General features: G+C 40.4%; 4 protein-coding genes across 8 annotated transcripts in view; 2 read left to right on the plus strand and 2 right to left on the minus strand.

The window, feature by feature from the left end:
• Positions 1 to 203: 203 nt before the first annotated feature.
• dctn5 (dynactin 5) lies at positions 204 to 2960 on the plus strand. Its single transcript, XM_080856350.1, has 6 exons — positions 204 to 291; positions 706 to 774; positions 909 to 1027; positions 1199 to 1310; positions 1403 to 1505; positions 2098 to 2960. Exons 1-6 carry the CDS (start codon positions 244 to 246, stop codon positions 2193 to 2195), a joined length of 549 nt encoding a protein of 182 aa, XP_080712476.1. The 5' UTR covers positions 204 to 243; the 3' UTR covers positions 2196 to 2960.
• Positions 2961 to 3780: 820 nt separating this feature from the next.
• On the minus strand, positions 3781 to 5683 carry rpusd1 (RNA pseudouridine synthase domain containing 1; the record flags this gene model as incomplete). Its single annotated transcript, XM_080855943.1, is given in 6 exon segments — positions 3781 to 4329; positions 4531 to 4632; positions 4753 to 4855; positions 5034 to 5157; positions 5399 to 5619; positions 5621 to 5683. Coding segments are annotated over 6 exon segments (999 nt in total). The 3' UTR covers positions 3781 to 3943.
• Positions 5684 to 6263: 580 nt separating this feature from the next.
• On the plus strand, positions 6264 to 8091 carry ndufab1b (NADH:ubiquinone oxidoreductase subunit AB1b). The gene is made up of 5 exons (XM_080856978.1): positions 6264 to 6455; positions 6960 to 7070; positions 7389 to 7476; positions 7617 to 7709; positions 7894 to 8091. Exons 1-4 carry the CDS (start codon positions 6285 to 6287, stop codon positions 7706 to 7708), a joined length of 462 nt encoding a protein of 153 aa, XP_080713104.1. The 5' UTR covers positions 6264 to 6284; the 3' UTR covers position 7709; positions 7894 to 8091.
• Positions 8092 to 9083: 992 nt separating this feature from the next.
• LOC308379505 (trinucleotide repeat-containing gene 6A protein-like) overlaps positions 9084 to 16247 on the minus strand; it is a 68217-nt gene continuing 61053 nt past the window's right edge. For all 5 annotated transcript variants that reach the window (XM_080856673.1, XM_080856676.1, XM_080856672.1 and 2 more), the window contains 5 exons: positions 16036 to 16143; positions 15371 to 15583; positions 14946 to 15013; positions 14428 to 14567; positions 9084 to 13958 (listed from right to left, as the gene is read on the minus strand). In XM_080856673.1, the coding sequence (XP_080712799.1) occupies positions 13568 to 13958; positions 14428 to 14567; positions 14946 to 15013; positions 15371 to 15583; positions 16036 to 16143 (920 nt within the window). In that variant the 3' untranslated portion in view covers positions 9084 to 13567. The remainder of the gene's footprint in view (positions 13959 to 14427; positions 14568 to 14945; positions 15014 to 15370; positions 15584 to 16035; positions 16144 to 16247) is intronic.

The raw sequence follows: 16247 nt of genomic DNA on the forward strand, positions 1-16247 counted from the left end.
GCTGACTATTTTTAATGGCCATAGAGCCACCTAGAGGCCTTCCATGGAACTGACTATTCTTCCAACAGACAGTACTAATCAATATTGGCCGATGACGTCAGTGCCTCGACAGGCAATGTCTATCAACCAACAACACAGCGGAAACAAGGGGAGCGGTTGACAGCCATCAAGCTAGCTAGTTACCCTGCTATTTTGTGGTAATCATTGGGAGTTTGGCTAGTGAATCCACATTTCTAGTTCATAATGGAGCTGTGTGAAATACTGTATAACAAGGCTGAATATATAGAGACGGTAAGTAACTCAAGTGCAGCTGTATATCTGGCATGTTTCCCTCTACTCCACATTAGCAGGCAAGCTAGCTAGCGTTAGCAAACTAGTGTCCCATGTATATTCAAGCCAATGACAGCGTTAGCCTTATCCCAGATTTTAAAACTACTTTTGCAGACTAACCACACAATAGACTAGTTCATGTTATTTTTGAGAAATTGGGCTGTGGTGTCATGCACTGTGTAGCATATGATGATTTCACACAAATGAAATATTTTACGAATTACTCTAACATTGGATATAGCAAAGTTAGCTAGTTAGATGAGGGTAGCTATTAGTCAGTAAACGAAGCCAGCTAACGTTGCTTTGTAGATGTTACTTTGTTAATAACGTTATATGTGTATAATAAACGGCGTCAAATTTCTCATCAATCTGCAGGCGTCTGGTAATAAGGTCAGTAGGCAGTCGGTACTTTGTGGGAGTCAGAACATCGTGCTGAATGGGAAAGTGAGTATTAACTGTTACTGTGACGAATGCCGATTCAACCAATGTTAACATTACGGTGTAGGCTATTTATGATGAGGGCAACTAGAGATAGTCTACACACTGAAACGAAGATTGATGATGTGCTTTGCCCTTAGACCATTGTAATGAACGACTGCATCATCAGAGGCGATCTGGCTAATGTCAGGGTTGGAAGACACTGTGTCATAAAGAGTCGGAGTGTGATTCGTCCCCCATTTAAAAAGTTCAGCAAGGGGTAAGTGATATGTTGATATCCCTTGAGAAAAGCTGACGACTGACAGTACACTTTCAAATGTAAAGCTAGCTGTGATATGATGGGTGTGGCAAGTTTCCATGCAGATCTGATGCCAGTTTGCTCTAATATTGATTCTGTGCATTGTGCTTTTCTTTTTTTATTTGTGCTTAGGGTGGCATTCTTCCCATTGCACATTGGGGACCATGTGTTCATAGAGGAGGACTGTGTAGTCAACGCAGCTCAGATAGGATCCTATGTCCACATTGGGAAGAACTGTGTCATTGTGAGTACCCATTTACTGTGATCTTATGCCTGTGAGCTGAGCAACTTTGAGGAAGGACACTTGGCCTACTTTAATGTGCATGCCATTTTCAGGGTCGTCGCTGTGTTCTGAAGGATTGCTGTAAAATCCTGGACAACACAGTGCTGCCCCCTGAGACGGTGGTTCCTCCCTTCACAGTGTTCGCTGGTTGCCCAGGTACGTGGTGTCCACACATAGAAGTGTCTTTAACACGTGCACCCATCCATTGTCAGACTTTTGAAATTACTGGGCAAGAGCTGATGTTTACGTGTTGGTCCAGTTCCACATAACGTGTAGTTTAATCATGAGGATAGCAAGAATATATAACATGTTGGTGCAATATTGGGAAACTCAGACATTGTATTTAACACTGCAATACATATTTATTTTTATAAAATTAAAATTATAATATAGTTCATATATATTCTTTTTCCAGGCCTGGAAAAATCATGAAATTTGATGTTGTCAGATGGAGGTCTAATGAAATGAAGTTATTGTACTCTTCCCTGGATAATGTTGCCTTGTGCATATTTCTGCAGTGTGATACAGTTTCCACTTCAATTAACATAGCCTAACAAGCCCATTCGTAAAGGAAATGGAAAAGGTTGTTTTTTAATTTTCATTGAATAGTTCACTAGTTTGTTGTCAATGAATATGGGTGGGAACCCTGTATGCTAATCTCGTGCTTGTACAGAAAATCCGTTGCGTTGAGGATGCGGTTGTAAAGCGTCGACATTATCCACTCCATTTCTGCGTCCCTCTCCTGCAGGTCTGTTCTCAAGCGAGCTGCCAGAGTGCACACAAGAGCTGATGATTGACGTCACCAAGAGTTACTACCAGAAGTTCCTCCCTCTCAGTCAGATCTAATGCTGTCACAGTCACGCTAATCTCCCACGGACCAAAACAGAAAGGACTGAGGGGACCCTCCATCTTCACCAAGGTTCTCTGAGTAGGAGGGTCCAGATGCAGGATCAGTTTTGAGCTCTAGTTCAAATGGAAGCAGACTGAGGAACTGGGACACATGGAGGATCTTTATGAATATGCGTCCAAACATTTAATAGGACTAGAAATGCATCTGTCAAAGTGGCGTAGACCTTTAGCCACCTGCTCATCATCAACTGTAAATGCTCCTTCACCAAGAAAACTATGTAAATGTAACTATGTAAATGCCTTGAATACCTTGTCAGTACCCATCAAAATATGTGTGCAGCATCAGAAGCTTTTTAGTGCATTTCCATTGATCAGGAGTAGGATTTTCCATTGTCAAGGACGGCTTTCAGTTTGAATCCTCTCTGTATGTGGTATCATTGTTCCATGGCAATTTATTCTTTTGTGCCTGTGCCTCATCTGATAGTTGAGGTTCGTTTGGTGAGAGCTGTCTCGGGTATTTCACCCTTGGGGGGTGGAAGCCGATCACAAGACAGAAGCCATGTCACATGAAAAAGAACATGACCAGTTTAGTTTGCTTTCCGGCCCTAGTATTTATTGTGATGATAAACTGTTCAGCACATGCAACACTAAAATACTGTTTGTGAGCAGCATTTTCAGCTTCACATGGTTGCTAATACATTTATTTTTTATTGTCTCCAAACTGTTTGTGTTTAAGTGTTTTATTCAGGATTATGAGAAATCTGGTGCATTTTTAATTACAGCCTTCTGCAACAGCTAAAATGTGGCCATCCTCAGCATTCAAGAATAATTAATATCCATCCAACCAACCAACCAGCACACTGGCCTACATACAACTATTCTGGTTGCATTTGTATGATCCTTACTATTATTCTGCATAGTGAATGCAACATTAACACAAGAGAGAGACAAGTCAGTCATTGTATGCAATGGGTCATGTGGCTAAAGCAACAGCACATTTTAGATAACTACAGAATCCCACAAGGTTTCCAGAAAAGGACATGTAAACATTCTGTTGAGCTGCTGCCTTTCAAGATTAAATACAGCATGCATCTGCATGTCACCCGTGTATAAGTTTAGTTAACATAAAATTAAAATGTAGACATTTCCATGAAACAAATTCAATGAGAGGCCATCCTTTGACATACTTAAAAAGTGCATAACTGCAAATATTAGTAAAACACCTACAGTACAAGTACAAACAATACTTAAAAGAGCAGTAAGCTCATATAACAGCTCATTCATACAATGAAGAGTTTAATTTCAAAATCTTGTACGCATGGCATACTTAATTGCGTGTGTGTGTGTGTGAGAGGTAAGGTTTTGCTGGTACACACTGTGATACTGAACAGCAGCAGGACACTAAATGGTGATAGTAGGTTAAGATGCTAGTATGGTTCTGCATCAGTAATGGACAAACATAGGTCACTTACAGGATGCTCTCTCTAATTCAATCGTTCGTATTTTGTGGGCTATGTGAAGGCATCTAAACTGTAATTGGTCTATGAAAATCTCAGGTAATATAATGAGCTGTGTCCATTAATCCATTATACTACTCCCTCTGACCCTATCCATCACCTAACATCACAGTGTGTTTAGACAAAACTGCCTCAGCATGTGGGTGCACATCAACACTGCAAGGTTAACAGGAATGCTAACCGCTAAAGAGGCTGTGAAGGAACATACAGGAGTGTGTTACAGGGGTTTCAGTCCAAAGACCACTCACTCAGCCACTGCTGGCACTGGACCCTCTGCTCCTCCGTCTCCTCTGGACTGCTCTTCTTCTCGTCCACCTGTGAGGACGCTTCAGCAGGGGCTTTGCTCTCCTCCTCTTTGCACCAGTCAAGCAGATGCTCGAGGGCGCCCTCTAGTGTTTTCATGAGTCTCTCTGGAACCCATTTCGTGTCTATGAGCGGCAGGAAGGGGTCAGGAGCTGTCACATGAACGGGCTCCTTTGGCAGCGGAATACGTAAGCTATAGGCGTGTAGCATCATCCGGTAAGGGCTGTTGTCCTTTCCCAGGCTGTAGGTGTAGTCGCCCACAATGGGGTGGCCAACAGCGCTACAGTGTACTCTCAGTTGGTGAGTGCGTCCTGAAAATGTAATCGGAAATCAAACAATTTGATTGTTGGCATATTAAATACATATATACATAAATAGAAGAAATACAACAGTTAACAAACCACTGGGTTAACTGTCTTTACCACAGCCACACATTTTACCAATCATCAAATTTACATGATTGATGTGTGTGTGTGTGTGTGTGTGTGTGTGTGTGTGTGTGTGTTTTATACCTGTAAGAGGCTGAAGTAGCACTTTGGTGACTGGCTCTCCATCATATGTTCCATATTCAAGGACTTTGAGCTCTGTTTGACTGGGCTTAGGATTCTCACAGTCTGAGTTGGAGGGCGTGGGAATAAATGTAAACACAATTAGGTACTCAGCATTAATTTCAATTCAAACAAATAATGGTACTGCTTGTAAAAGTGGATAAATGAGAACACAGAACGTCTCACCTTCTGAACCATCAATACACATCATGTGGGTCTTGCCCTCTCCAATGTTTTTGCCAATAGCAAAGTTCAGGGTCATTGTTTCCTCTTCGACTGTTCCTCTGAGCTTTAAGATAAAACAAGTTGTCAATTCTTCAAGACAGTTGTCATGCTTTTGTTAATAAACTGACTGATAATGCTGTGTCTGAAACATGACAGATTGTCAATTCTTCAAGACAGTTGTCTTGCTTTTGTTAATAAGCTGACTGATAATGCTGTGTCTGAAACATGACAGATTTGGTTACCAGTGCAAGGTATGCCTTTGTTACAAGCCGGTCTTTGAAACATCTGTATGCATTCCCAGCTGCTGCTTTACTCAGGGCTACACACAATGCCCCACTTGTGGAGAAATCCAACTGGTGGCAGAATCTGAAAGCATGAACCATAAACTCAAGCAAACCATTGTGGACTACCATGCAGTACGTCTTCATAACTGAAACTTTAGATATTTACGATGACTAAATTATGATTAAAAATATCCATGTAATCAGGTCTTCAATAATAAAGTGGACAATTGAAATCTATATGTCATCACCATCAACGTATTATTCATTTCGTGTATTTATTTATTTGATGTATATTTCAAGCGAAAAAAAGAAGGATCCGACACCTGAAACCATAGTACGTCCCAGGGTCGACCAGATCTGGGAAGCGAAGCTTCAGCTGACTCTGGACGGTCTGTTTTTCATACCACATTTTGCTGTCGATACGTATGTCCCAGTGCTTATTGACAACAATGTAATTTGCACTGTGATACAAGACACACAAGTTCTCCAAACTCGCAGGCTCCATGTCGGTCATCTCTATATCCTGCAACAATAGAACATCATAATTCATAAGTTGTATCTTTCCTACATGGGGAATGAAAGGGATACGGAGGCGAGCAACAGTTCATTGGACAAGAACGACAGAGAGATGCACACAGTATAATCCCGCAGTTAAACTCTGTGAACCGTTGTCTGTCTACAAGATTAGGACAAGATGTTAATTCATAAACAGATAAAGACTACAGATATGCTAAGTGCGTCCGTTAGAGTCCATTCATTGACACCTGTCAAGTTAAGCATGCCATCACCATACCTGACCTTAGATATTTTATTGTTAGTCATCCTATACAAATTGTGTTATAAATGTACCTGCCTTAAACGATGTTTAACCATGAAACATGTACATAATTCCGAGATAACCACGTTGGTAAATAATTAAGTCATGTTTCAAAACACGATTGTCGATTGTTTCCGTATCCGGGTCAACAGTAAAATCGTGAGACGGACCAGAGTCCTCTGAGTGGAATCTAAACGTAAAAGATATGATTGTGCTATTCATTCATTTTATTAAAAACATATATTTTTTATAAATATTTTTAAAATATTTTGTTTTTAAAGTAAAAACTGGGGAAGATTTAAATGTTTACTAGTTTGTAACAATGCGCATGTGCAAATTGGGTGCCTTTCTTGATGCTGGTGCATTCTGGGGTTTGACAGGATTCCATAGACATGGCGACCCGTGCGCTTGCCCTGTGTGTTCGCTCGCTTACCCGGTCCTCGACAAGGTTATATCAAGGATCTGTGATCGCTAGATCAAGTAGTGCGCTGCTTATTTCCAATGACCGATCATTTTCTGCGATTAGTTGTTCCCAGAGAACGCGGAGGATCGAGCAGTCACGGGTAAGAGTTAAATAACATTGAACGCAGCTTTGGCCTAGCAGTGTAGGATGGTGCAGTGACCTACCAGTGTCTTTACTGCAAATCCACACGCGTCTTGATTGTCAGCTAAAAACGGAGTTGATGGTTTAAACCTCCAGACCAACACGCATTTAACATCGTATGTTTTGGCTTGGAGTCCAACCATTATTGTCTGCATTTCGTAAATGTTGTCATTGTAGCTAGCTAGCTAACAGTTAATGGTAGTTAGCTGCTGACCTACCAACTTGTTAACTTGGCACGACAGATTGACGGTTACTTGAGGGTGATTCCAACAGTCCACTGGCTTACTAGACGAAGTTATCTTATTTTGAGCTAACATTGAGCTAAATTTGAATAGTGCACGTGTATGGGTAATTTGTGACCATCAGTCACTGTTACATACATCCTTTGGGAGCGTGTAAGAAGATCTTTGATGCTTTTAAATAACACTGAATTGTGTGTGTGTGAAATGTTTTGTCTTTCAAGGTCTCACAGCTGAGTCGACAGTATGGAGGTCTGCCTCCTCTTACCTTAGAGGCAATCTCAGACCGTGTTATGTACGTCTTGAAGCTGTATGACAAGATCAACCCAGAGAAAGTAAGTGTACAGATGTATCTGTCATGTGACTAGCAGATTCCTGTATCCTGTCCTCTGTTTACTTTTATATAGTGATTTGAGTCTCATCTTCCAGGGTTTATGTTGTGAAAGACTCATATGAACCTGTGAAAGAGTTTCAGTGTGTAGTGCTGTAATCATAATTGGTTGTCAATGTTCATGCTCAACTCCTTAGTATACCTACTACCACCAGTGGGATATCTCACATATTGTCATATTAATCAGTTAATGAAGTTCTGCTATGTTATTCCGTAAATAAAATATAATGTTTGAGTACATTGACATTTTTTTTTTCCCCAGCTTAAAGGAACTTCTCACTTCATGAAGGATCTGGGGTTGGATAGTTTGGACCAGGTGGAAATTATAATGGCAATGGAGGATGAGTTTGGTAAGTTCAGATTTTATATAAAAAAAAAAATCAAATTTTGACCATAGAGCCTTATATTTCCAGCATGAATGCTCTTATAACAGAGACTCTCTCTCTCTCTCTCTCTCTCTCTGTGCGTGCGTGCGTGTTCATATTCTCAGGATTTGAGATCCCAGATGCAGCAGCAGAGAAATTGATGACTCCTGAGGAGATTGTACAGTTCATCGCTGACAAGAAAGATGTTTATGAATGAGGTAATGTGATCAGTTAACTATCAGAAGCATGTTTATTGGCCAAGTACATTTTTTATATACAAGGAATTTGTTCTGGGTTTAGTTGCTAAAGTTGTTATCAGCTCCCACTATCACTTTTGAGTGTCTCCTGTTGTCAGCTGACCTAATACTGTTATTTTGTGCTTCTGTTTTACTCCATGTCTAGGTGCGGCGGGGGTGACCTTGTAAACCTGTTGAATATACTGCAGATGTCACTGGGCAGTGTTTTTTTGTTTTTATATCCACTTGCTCACCTTCCCAATCTGTGGCTATCAAAGTCCACTGCCTTGCCGTATGTACCAGTGTATGTAATAAAATATGACTTATTTCTTTGAAGAAAATAATAAACAAGACCTAAAGAGAATACTCCTTGTTGTGATGTTTGCTCTTGCACAGCTCCACCTTGTGGTACATCAGCGGTACTAACCCTAGAATCCATGACCGGGCATAAATGGCCAAAATATGATCAAAAATACTTTTAAGGTGAGGTCTGTGATTCTGGCAAAAGGACTGTGTATGAACACTGGTTATTTTTAGCGCACACACAATGAACAGGTAGAGGACCCTGAGCAGCAATCTGCTGAAATCTATCGAATTAGAATGGCAGACTGCATCTTTAATATTTAAACAACACTGTGTTTTAACTAATAATTACCAGAGGAACTTTAAAGGGTTGAGATGTTTACTCTGAAGCAGTACAGCAACATATCAATTGTAAAATGATAAACTGCAATGGAGTATGTTAGAGCCCTACCCATAATTTCTTTCAACAAGGTATGATTAAAACTTAGTGTAGCCTGGTAACAGTAACAGTATGACATGATACACTAAGCCATATGTAGCATGCTTTAACAGCTAGTTAATCTGAAACTTAAATTTGTCATGTATTAGATTTTTGTGAGTTTGATCACCTTGGCTGGTTTATTATGACAACAGCCAAGAGGAACTGTATGTGTTGGTGTATGAGGTAGTTGCACAGCAAATTCATGAACATGCCAAATGGTTGGTTGCAGGGACGGGACAAATTAAGATTTAATAGCGAATACCTGATAAGTGTAGATGTCTGCCTGTCATTTAAAAAAAAAAAAATCATTGCTTTATTGGAAAAGGCCTAGCATGTGTGAATGTAGCAAAGGACTTGGCGTTATTTAAGAACATATGAATGTTTTAAATTAGACAAATGACCCCAATACTCGATTAAACTGACTGGAATTATCCCAAGAGTTAATTGAACTTACCCCCTGGTCAGCAATGTAGATTTCATAAAGGCAATTGGTGAAAAAGAAAACTTGATGGTGCATTGAATGATATCTGAGTAAATGTATGATGTGAATGAAACATATGCGACACATTGGATTGAATGTTAGGCTTTTTTATTGAGGGTTGTACCCAAGTTATACAGCTTTGTATTCTGACATCAGGGTCAGAACTTTACAAACAGTTATCAGTCTACAAGTACAGCCAACATAAGACCTAATATCTACTCTACAACCTTAGTATATATTCACTTAAGAGCACTAAAATTGAAAACCAAGCAACAAAGAGTAAAATAAAACACAACAGCATCAGAGGAAACATTCATCACTAAACACGAGTTTTCTACCTTGTGTTATTAGACTAATTCCTGTCAAATTTTAACCAATACAAATAAGGATTGTCCTTCAAAAAGTGCAGTTCCCCAAGTGAAAATTCTATGATGACCCCAGGAAGACAGCGAAGAGTACTTCCTGCTCATTGAAGTTGGTAAGTTTATTGATGTTGATTTCTACACATCCCTTAAAACAGTCAACCAAAAGCAGTGTGCATATAGGTTATGAGGGAGCAAAGAATGGTGTCTGAAATATGTCAATATAAGAGGTTGCATTGAAAACTCCACTTTTTCCTCAGTTCCCCATATTTTGTGATTGAGGAACCGTGAGAAAAAGGGAAGTTTCCCAGTGTAATGCTCCATCTGCTACAACTGGCCAATTATTTGAAAAGGAAAACAAGAAATTTCAATCATGGCACATGTTTCAGGATGTTTTTTTTTTGTTTTGTTATCCTGTCACTACTGTGTAAGGTTATACTGAGAGGAAAACAAACAAAAACAAACAAAAGAAAAGACATTGAAGCCTCATTTCTCACTGCATAGACTTTCTTAGTATTCTCCAAAGTGGAAGTTAAGATTCAACCTCTCATTCATTCATCCATCCATTTCTTTGTGCTGGTATTACTAAAGCTTTAAGGGTTTTTTTTTTAATGACAAGACAGAAATACTCACAGTTTAAGTCAATTGCCGTAGCACATTGTTCAACAGTAGGAACCATTTAAAAGACATGGGTATATTTTGCTCACAGGATAGTTTCAGAAAAGAATGACATTTTCTCATACAAAAGTAGAATGTCAGACCAAGCCATGTGTTCCTCTACTTTCAACCTGGCCATATAAAATGGGGATTGTACATTGCTCATGAATTTCCTCAAAACATCCATTTGCAAGTGGCATTTTAAGCGTATACATTGTCCAGCTTTTACAAAACAACAAATCCCTTTCCTCCCTCTCCCCCCTCTGAAATTTTGGCATGACAGTGAAATTTTCATGTCTTGGAGGGACACCTTTGTCCAACACCAAACAGCTGTACATACATGAAGACATTACTTTAAGATGACAGAGACGGAAGACAAAAACAAAAAGGAAAAAAAAAGTTTTCAAAAAAAAAGAAAGAAAAAAGAAAAGTGGAAATTAATTGGGTGCCAAATGGCTTTTCCCTATGCTATTAATTCACTCCGTTAAACAAAAGCCACAGCGTTTAGGGAGACAATAATACAAAAAGCCATCTCTCCCAACAGTTAGAAGGATCCTATTCAGAACCATTAGTTAAAGCCATGCACAGCGCCAACCATCAGTACTTCAACACCACTACCCTGGACACAGAGGAAGGTCACTCCCGGGCAGAGGGCCTGGATCAGCTGACCTCCCATGCACAAAGTCAAATAAAATAAGAATAAATGAACAATAATATTAAAAAAAAAAAAATATATCACAGCAATCTAGTGCCAGAGACCTGCGTGAGCGCCCAATACAGGCTCCGCTTTTTAACAAACACCAGCTCAAATACACAGCGGTTTCCTTCAGAGCAAGGAAGAGAGCAGGCCAAGTTTTGGAGAACCAACACAAAGTAAAACTGCCTTGCACCCTTAGAGATAGCCATTGTGCATTGGAACAATCCAGAAGGACAGACACACACACACCGCACACTTCTCCAATCAAGCCAGTTCAGCCACAGAAAGCTATACTCTCCTCCAGGAAAAACAAATACAGTACACTACAACCTAATCAGTTTCATTTTCTTTTTTTTTTAATATGTACACCAAGTGCAAATCCAAGGCTTTTCATTTCAATGTGTCATTATGTTTACTCTTGTACTCCCCCCTTAAAAAACATGATAAAACCTGGTTCCAATGTTTCTCTTAATATTTGTTAAACAAAATGAGAAGCAAGATCTGGAATTAAGTAAACAAATCTTCTGATTGAAGTATATTTGGTAAAGCAGTTACTTAATATGGTTCAATACTGGCACACCACAGTCAAGTCAGGGTAATACTCGAAGGGTTTTTGTACTACGCTTTTTGAGTCATTAAATACAGATAATTTAAACACAGTGAGCAAGTTCTACTATTCAAATAAAACTAGAATGGAGAAGAAAAAATAAAACCAAAACAGCTTAAACAAATATTAAGGTCCATGGCTTAGCCTAATGCTGACATATCTCTCTCTCTCTCTCTCTCTCTCTCTCTCTCTCAAACTCAATCTCTTCCTCTCCTCTTTGAAGCTTTTCATATACTGTGCATCTTTGACTAAACAATCAGTAATGTATATCGTCCGTAAATCTATGTACATCTTTTCTTGTATTCAACTACCAGCAATAGTTTACATTCACCTCTGCTTTAGCCTTCCATGGCTTCTGTTACAGAGGCAAGCCATTTTAAATGACAAAACCAGCTCTGGAGAGGAAAAGAATACAGGTATTATATGAGCAGCCAAAAATGTTGATTTATTAATATTGTAAGGAACTTCAGATTAACACAACCAAACTGTACACGTTACAATCATATTCTATTTGTAAACAGTTAAAAGCCACTTGACTTGTTGCATCTTCGGACACAATTTGAATCAAGGCAATGAAATGTGGACGACTTTTGCACTGTTAAAAATCCCCCCCAACAAAACAAAAAAAAGAAAGAAAAAAGGAAAACAAAACTTTAACACCATCTCTGGCAATGAGAAAGATTGGAAACAAAGTATTTGCTATTACTGAGAATATACAAAAATTCTTCGGACAAAAGAAAAAGCAATTCTGTAGGCCGTGTCAAGGGCTACAGTATGCATAGTTACAGATTTCTGCTTTTTCTTTTGAAGTCTGACAGTTACATTGACGGTCACAGAGCAGGAGAACATTGAGCCACTCAATAGGTAGAGGGAAGGGAAATAGGACAATATAGTGATTCAGCAAACCATATCCACCCATTATTAAAAAGACAGCATATTTTTTGAAAGCAGTATGTAGAATATCTCCAGCTTAAAGCAGTTATTTGGCAGAGAAAAACTTACAGAGCTATAAGTACTTTCAGTGCTAGAAGTTGGATTTTCCTACAAATTTTCTACAGGGGAAAACTGGCTATATTTCCTGAGAACCATGCTGGTTATTTAGCAGACAAGAGGAATAGGTAAAATAACCAACAACATGGCCAAACACTGATCACTATTCCCAGAGATAGAAAGCGTCGTCTTCATCCTCGATATCATTTTTAGTTCAATTTTTTTTTATAGGTTTTTTTATTTTGTATTTTTTTTTCCAAGTTTTTAAAAGTTTTAGGCATTTTTTTTTCTTTGTGATTTTTTTTTCTTTGATTTTTTTTTTTATTATTTTAAAATGAAGGAAGAAATGAGCATAACTTTCCCCCTCAAAAGTCTGTAAACAAGAGGGCGCGATGTGGCACACCTCCAAAACAAAATTGAAAGCCTATTTGAAAGTGCTGTTCCCCCTGGCTTGCAGGTCGGGTTTGCAAGTCACAGCTGTGGCTGCAGTGTTTTTTACACACTGCAGAGCTAAATTCTTTAGTTTTAAAACACAAAATTGGTGCAATACTTATTCTGTAATATCATCAAATAATCCTAAGTCAGCATTTTATATCTTGATCTTGAACTCCACAATACCACAATAAGGTAGGCGTACATCAAGGCATAGTAGAGCGCACACTTTAAGAACATCCTTGAGTAAACAACTACACTGGATCTGCAGGCTCTCTCGATATTGCAGATTATACGGAGAAAAACCACATTCAGTGCAAAGTTTAAAAAAAAGCTCATACTCCAACATTGTCAGCAAACAAATGCAAATAATAAAAATAAAAATAAAAAGAATTGGAATTCAAATAAACATGATGAATAAAACACGAGCTCAATTGAAGCTTTTTTTTCTGTATGAAGAGCACTACCTGGAAGTGTAAATACATCCTTTCACATTATAGTATTGGCCTGCATGATTCAAGTATTCAAACTGATATGTTTTGGGCTAAAACAAAGTGGACATATGTGCAGAGAAGAATAAACGTAACTTATTTCCACAGGGCGACCCCGCCATATTTTTTTTTTGTAAGTGAAGTCTTCTCCAACTAGTGCCGTTTGATTTTTTTCTCTTTTTTTCCCCCGTCTGTTGATCATACGATAATGATTTTTCTTTTTACTACTCCAACTCTGAGGTCACGGTTATTTATTCATTTAGGTTGTTTGTATGCTTTTTTTTTTTTTGTCTTTTTTTTTTTTTTTAACTCTCTAAGTCAGAAGGTGAAGCGTAACTACTACATGGCCTCCCCACTTCCTGAGAGGTGCTCGACAGGAAGGAAGGAGCTGATGGGGGAGGGGCTGCTGATTCGGGCCCCGTCACTGCTGGGGCTGCCCCACAGGCTAGTGGAATAGTTGGGCCCCCCCCACAGTGAGGAGGCGTGGAGGTCTCCGCCGCCTCCGGTCCCCGCCAGGCCACTGCCGTTCCAGTGATTTGGATCAGTGCGGGTGGGTGGGAAGGCATGGGCCGAGCTCTCCATGGAGCTGGGGCCCATGCGGCTCTGAGACGAGCCCATCGACGTCTGCCAGCCGGAAGAGGCAGTCATGGACTGACCTTGTGCAAAGAAACGGTTGATTTCCTCTTCGCTAGCAAACTCGGCGAGAATAGTAGTGTTCCCTAAAACGCACCTGAGGGGAGGAGAGAAAGAGGGGGAGATGAGGGGGGGGGACGGACCAGATGGAAGGGTGGGGAGAACTGGGGGGGTTTGTAGGACACGGAGGCCCGACTGAAGGAGCCTAAAGGAGACTTTGACCTTCGTTAAGGTCAGCCTTCCATTTAAATCTTAGAGCTGGCTTTCCTCCACCAAGGTGGATTACTACTCTAGAGAACAGGAATACTTATAGGAAATACTGGTGGAGTCGTCATTCTTTATGCTAAATCAAGGTGGAAAAGATTGACAAATCAAATACACATTTTACATTAAGGAAAAAAAGCTGTTCGACTAAAACACACATCAAACTAAACTCTCTAGAAACTCTTTAGCCTCAGCTTCCTTCAGTCCCCTGTTCCCTTCCCCAGGTGGAGCCAGTTGTGTACCCTCCCCCAGGTGACGCCAGGTGTGTACCCTTCCCCAGGTGGAGCCAGGTGTGTACTCACATGTGCAGAGACTTCTGAGCTTTGGCTGCCTCCTCCTTGGAGCTGTAGCAGACCACAGCGTTGCCATGGGGCAGGTTCAGGTGGAATGTAATCAGTGGGCCGTGCTGCATGCACAGAGTGCGCAGGGTGGATCCGTCGATCTGCAGGGTGGGGAGAGAGCACAGGACACTGTTAGTGAAAAAAGTGAAAGTGACTATGTTCTGGCAGAGGTAGTGACACACACACACACACTCTCTGGATTTGATCTCTGCATTTTAACCATCCAGGGTAAGCAAAGGACACTTAGGTGCTGATTCAACCCTTCAGATTGAGCTTCCATGTTTTATATAACTAAAGGGTAAAAAGCGTGGCCAACGTCTTGTCTACGTCCCTTATATAACCATACATTAAAATTACACTTCTGAAATCCCCAGAATCATTGCCCGAAACTGGCAAGGAACCAACAGCACTTGAGTAACATACACACGGTTAATTTCATACTTAAGGAAGCGTTTTTGTTGATGGCCTAAGCTTCTTACCTGAGGTGTAAGATTTTTGAGAACGAGCCAATTACTTCTCCCTGAGCTGCTTTCACCCCAACTGGAACCTGAGGAGAGAGAAGAAAAAAAAGAAATAAAATGAAATGAAGAATTCCTATGAAAATATTTCACTGAATTCTCAATATCCATACTACAAAGATATATAGCATGCCTACACCAAATCTCAACCTGTCCATGTCAAAGCGTTGATCAAAGACACAATCATGTCATCACTATGTTCATGGTCATCCAGCAGTAACCCGAATGCATTTATAATCTGTCTGGGTCGTCCTGAAATACTTTGTAGTGGTTCCAAATCAGGTTTTTTCCACATAGGATGGACTTCAATTACGTGTATATTCACAAGCAGCAGGACACTACTGGTGTTTCACACACACACACACACACACACACACGGTACTGACCAGGAGTGAATCTGGATTCAGAACCAGACCAGCCCGCCAGCCGAAGGGGACCGTTGTCCCAGGACGAGGGTGGCGGCTTCTGGCCCGTGAGGCCGGGAGGGGGGCGGGACGGAGCAGAGAGGCCTTTGTGGGGGAGAGGAACCTTCCACAGCTCATGAGCCAGAGAGGTGTTGGTGACCGTACCAGGGGACCACTTGGAGTCACTGTTTCTGGCTGCGGAGGGGAAGAGATAAACAGGCCTCGTTAAAGAGCAATAATAATTTTATTTTTAACGCACTTTTCATTCAAAAGAATCTCAGAGTGCCTACATATTAGAAACTAAGTATAATAATACAATAACATAAAAAAAAAATGTGTTAACATAAGCATAATAGAAAACTTAGTGGTTCTAGATTTAACACAGAGCAGACAAACGTTCCTTGAGGGGGATCATTTACAGCGAGGGAGAATAAATACTGATAAACGCAGCTGTTTTTCAGGTTTAACTCGGTTATCCTTGTGGGATGAATGAGTCTACTGAATGAATAAAAGTATGTATGTACGCATTTTAGGTAGTGGCACAAACCTGAAGAGTGTGTGTGTGCGTGCGTGTGTGTGTGTGTGTGTGTGTGTGTGTGTGTGTGTGTGTGTGTGTGTGTGTGTGTGTGTATGGTAGTGGCACAAACCTGAAGTGCTTTGTGCTGTACTGCTGAGGGAACCACTGTGGTTGGAGGCACGAATGGATGACCAGGCACTATTTGAAGGCAGCGTGGTGTTAAGAGATGAGGATGGCCCTGGAGGATCAAAACAAAGTCACACACAAGATCAACCCATGACTCAGTGCTCAAGATGATCACAGCACCAAGGACATAACCAGACAATGGACTGTGCAATTGCA

The sequence above is a fragment of the Sprattus sprattus genome, assembly GCF_963457725.1.
Source record: "Sprattus sprattus genome assembly, chromosome: 18".
Lineage (NCBI taxonomy): Eukaryota > Metazoa > Chordata > Actinopteri > Clupeiformes > Clupeidae > Sprattus > Sprattus sprattus.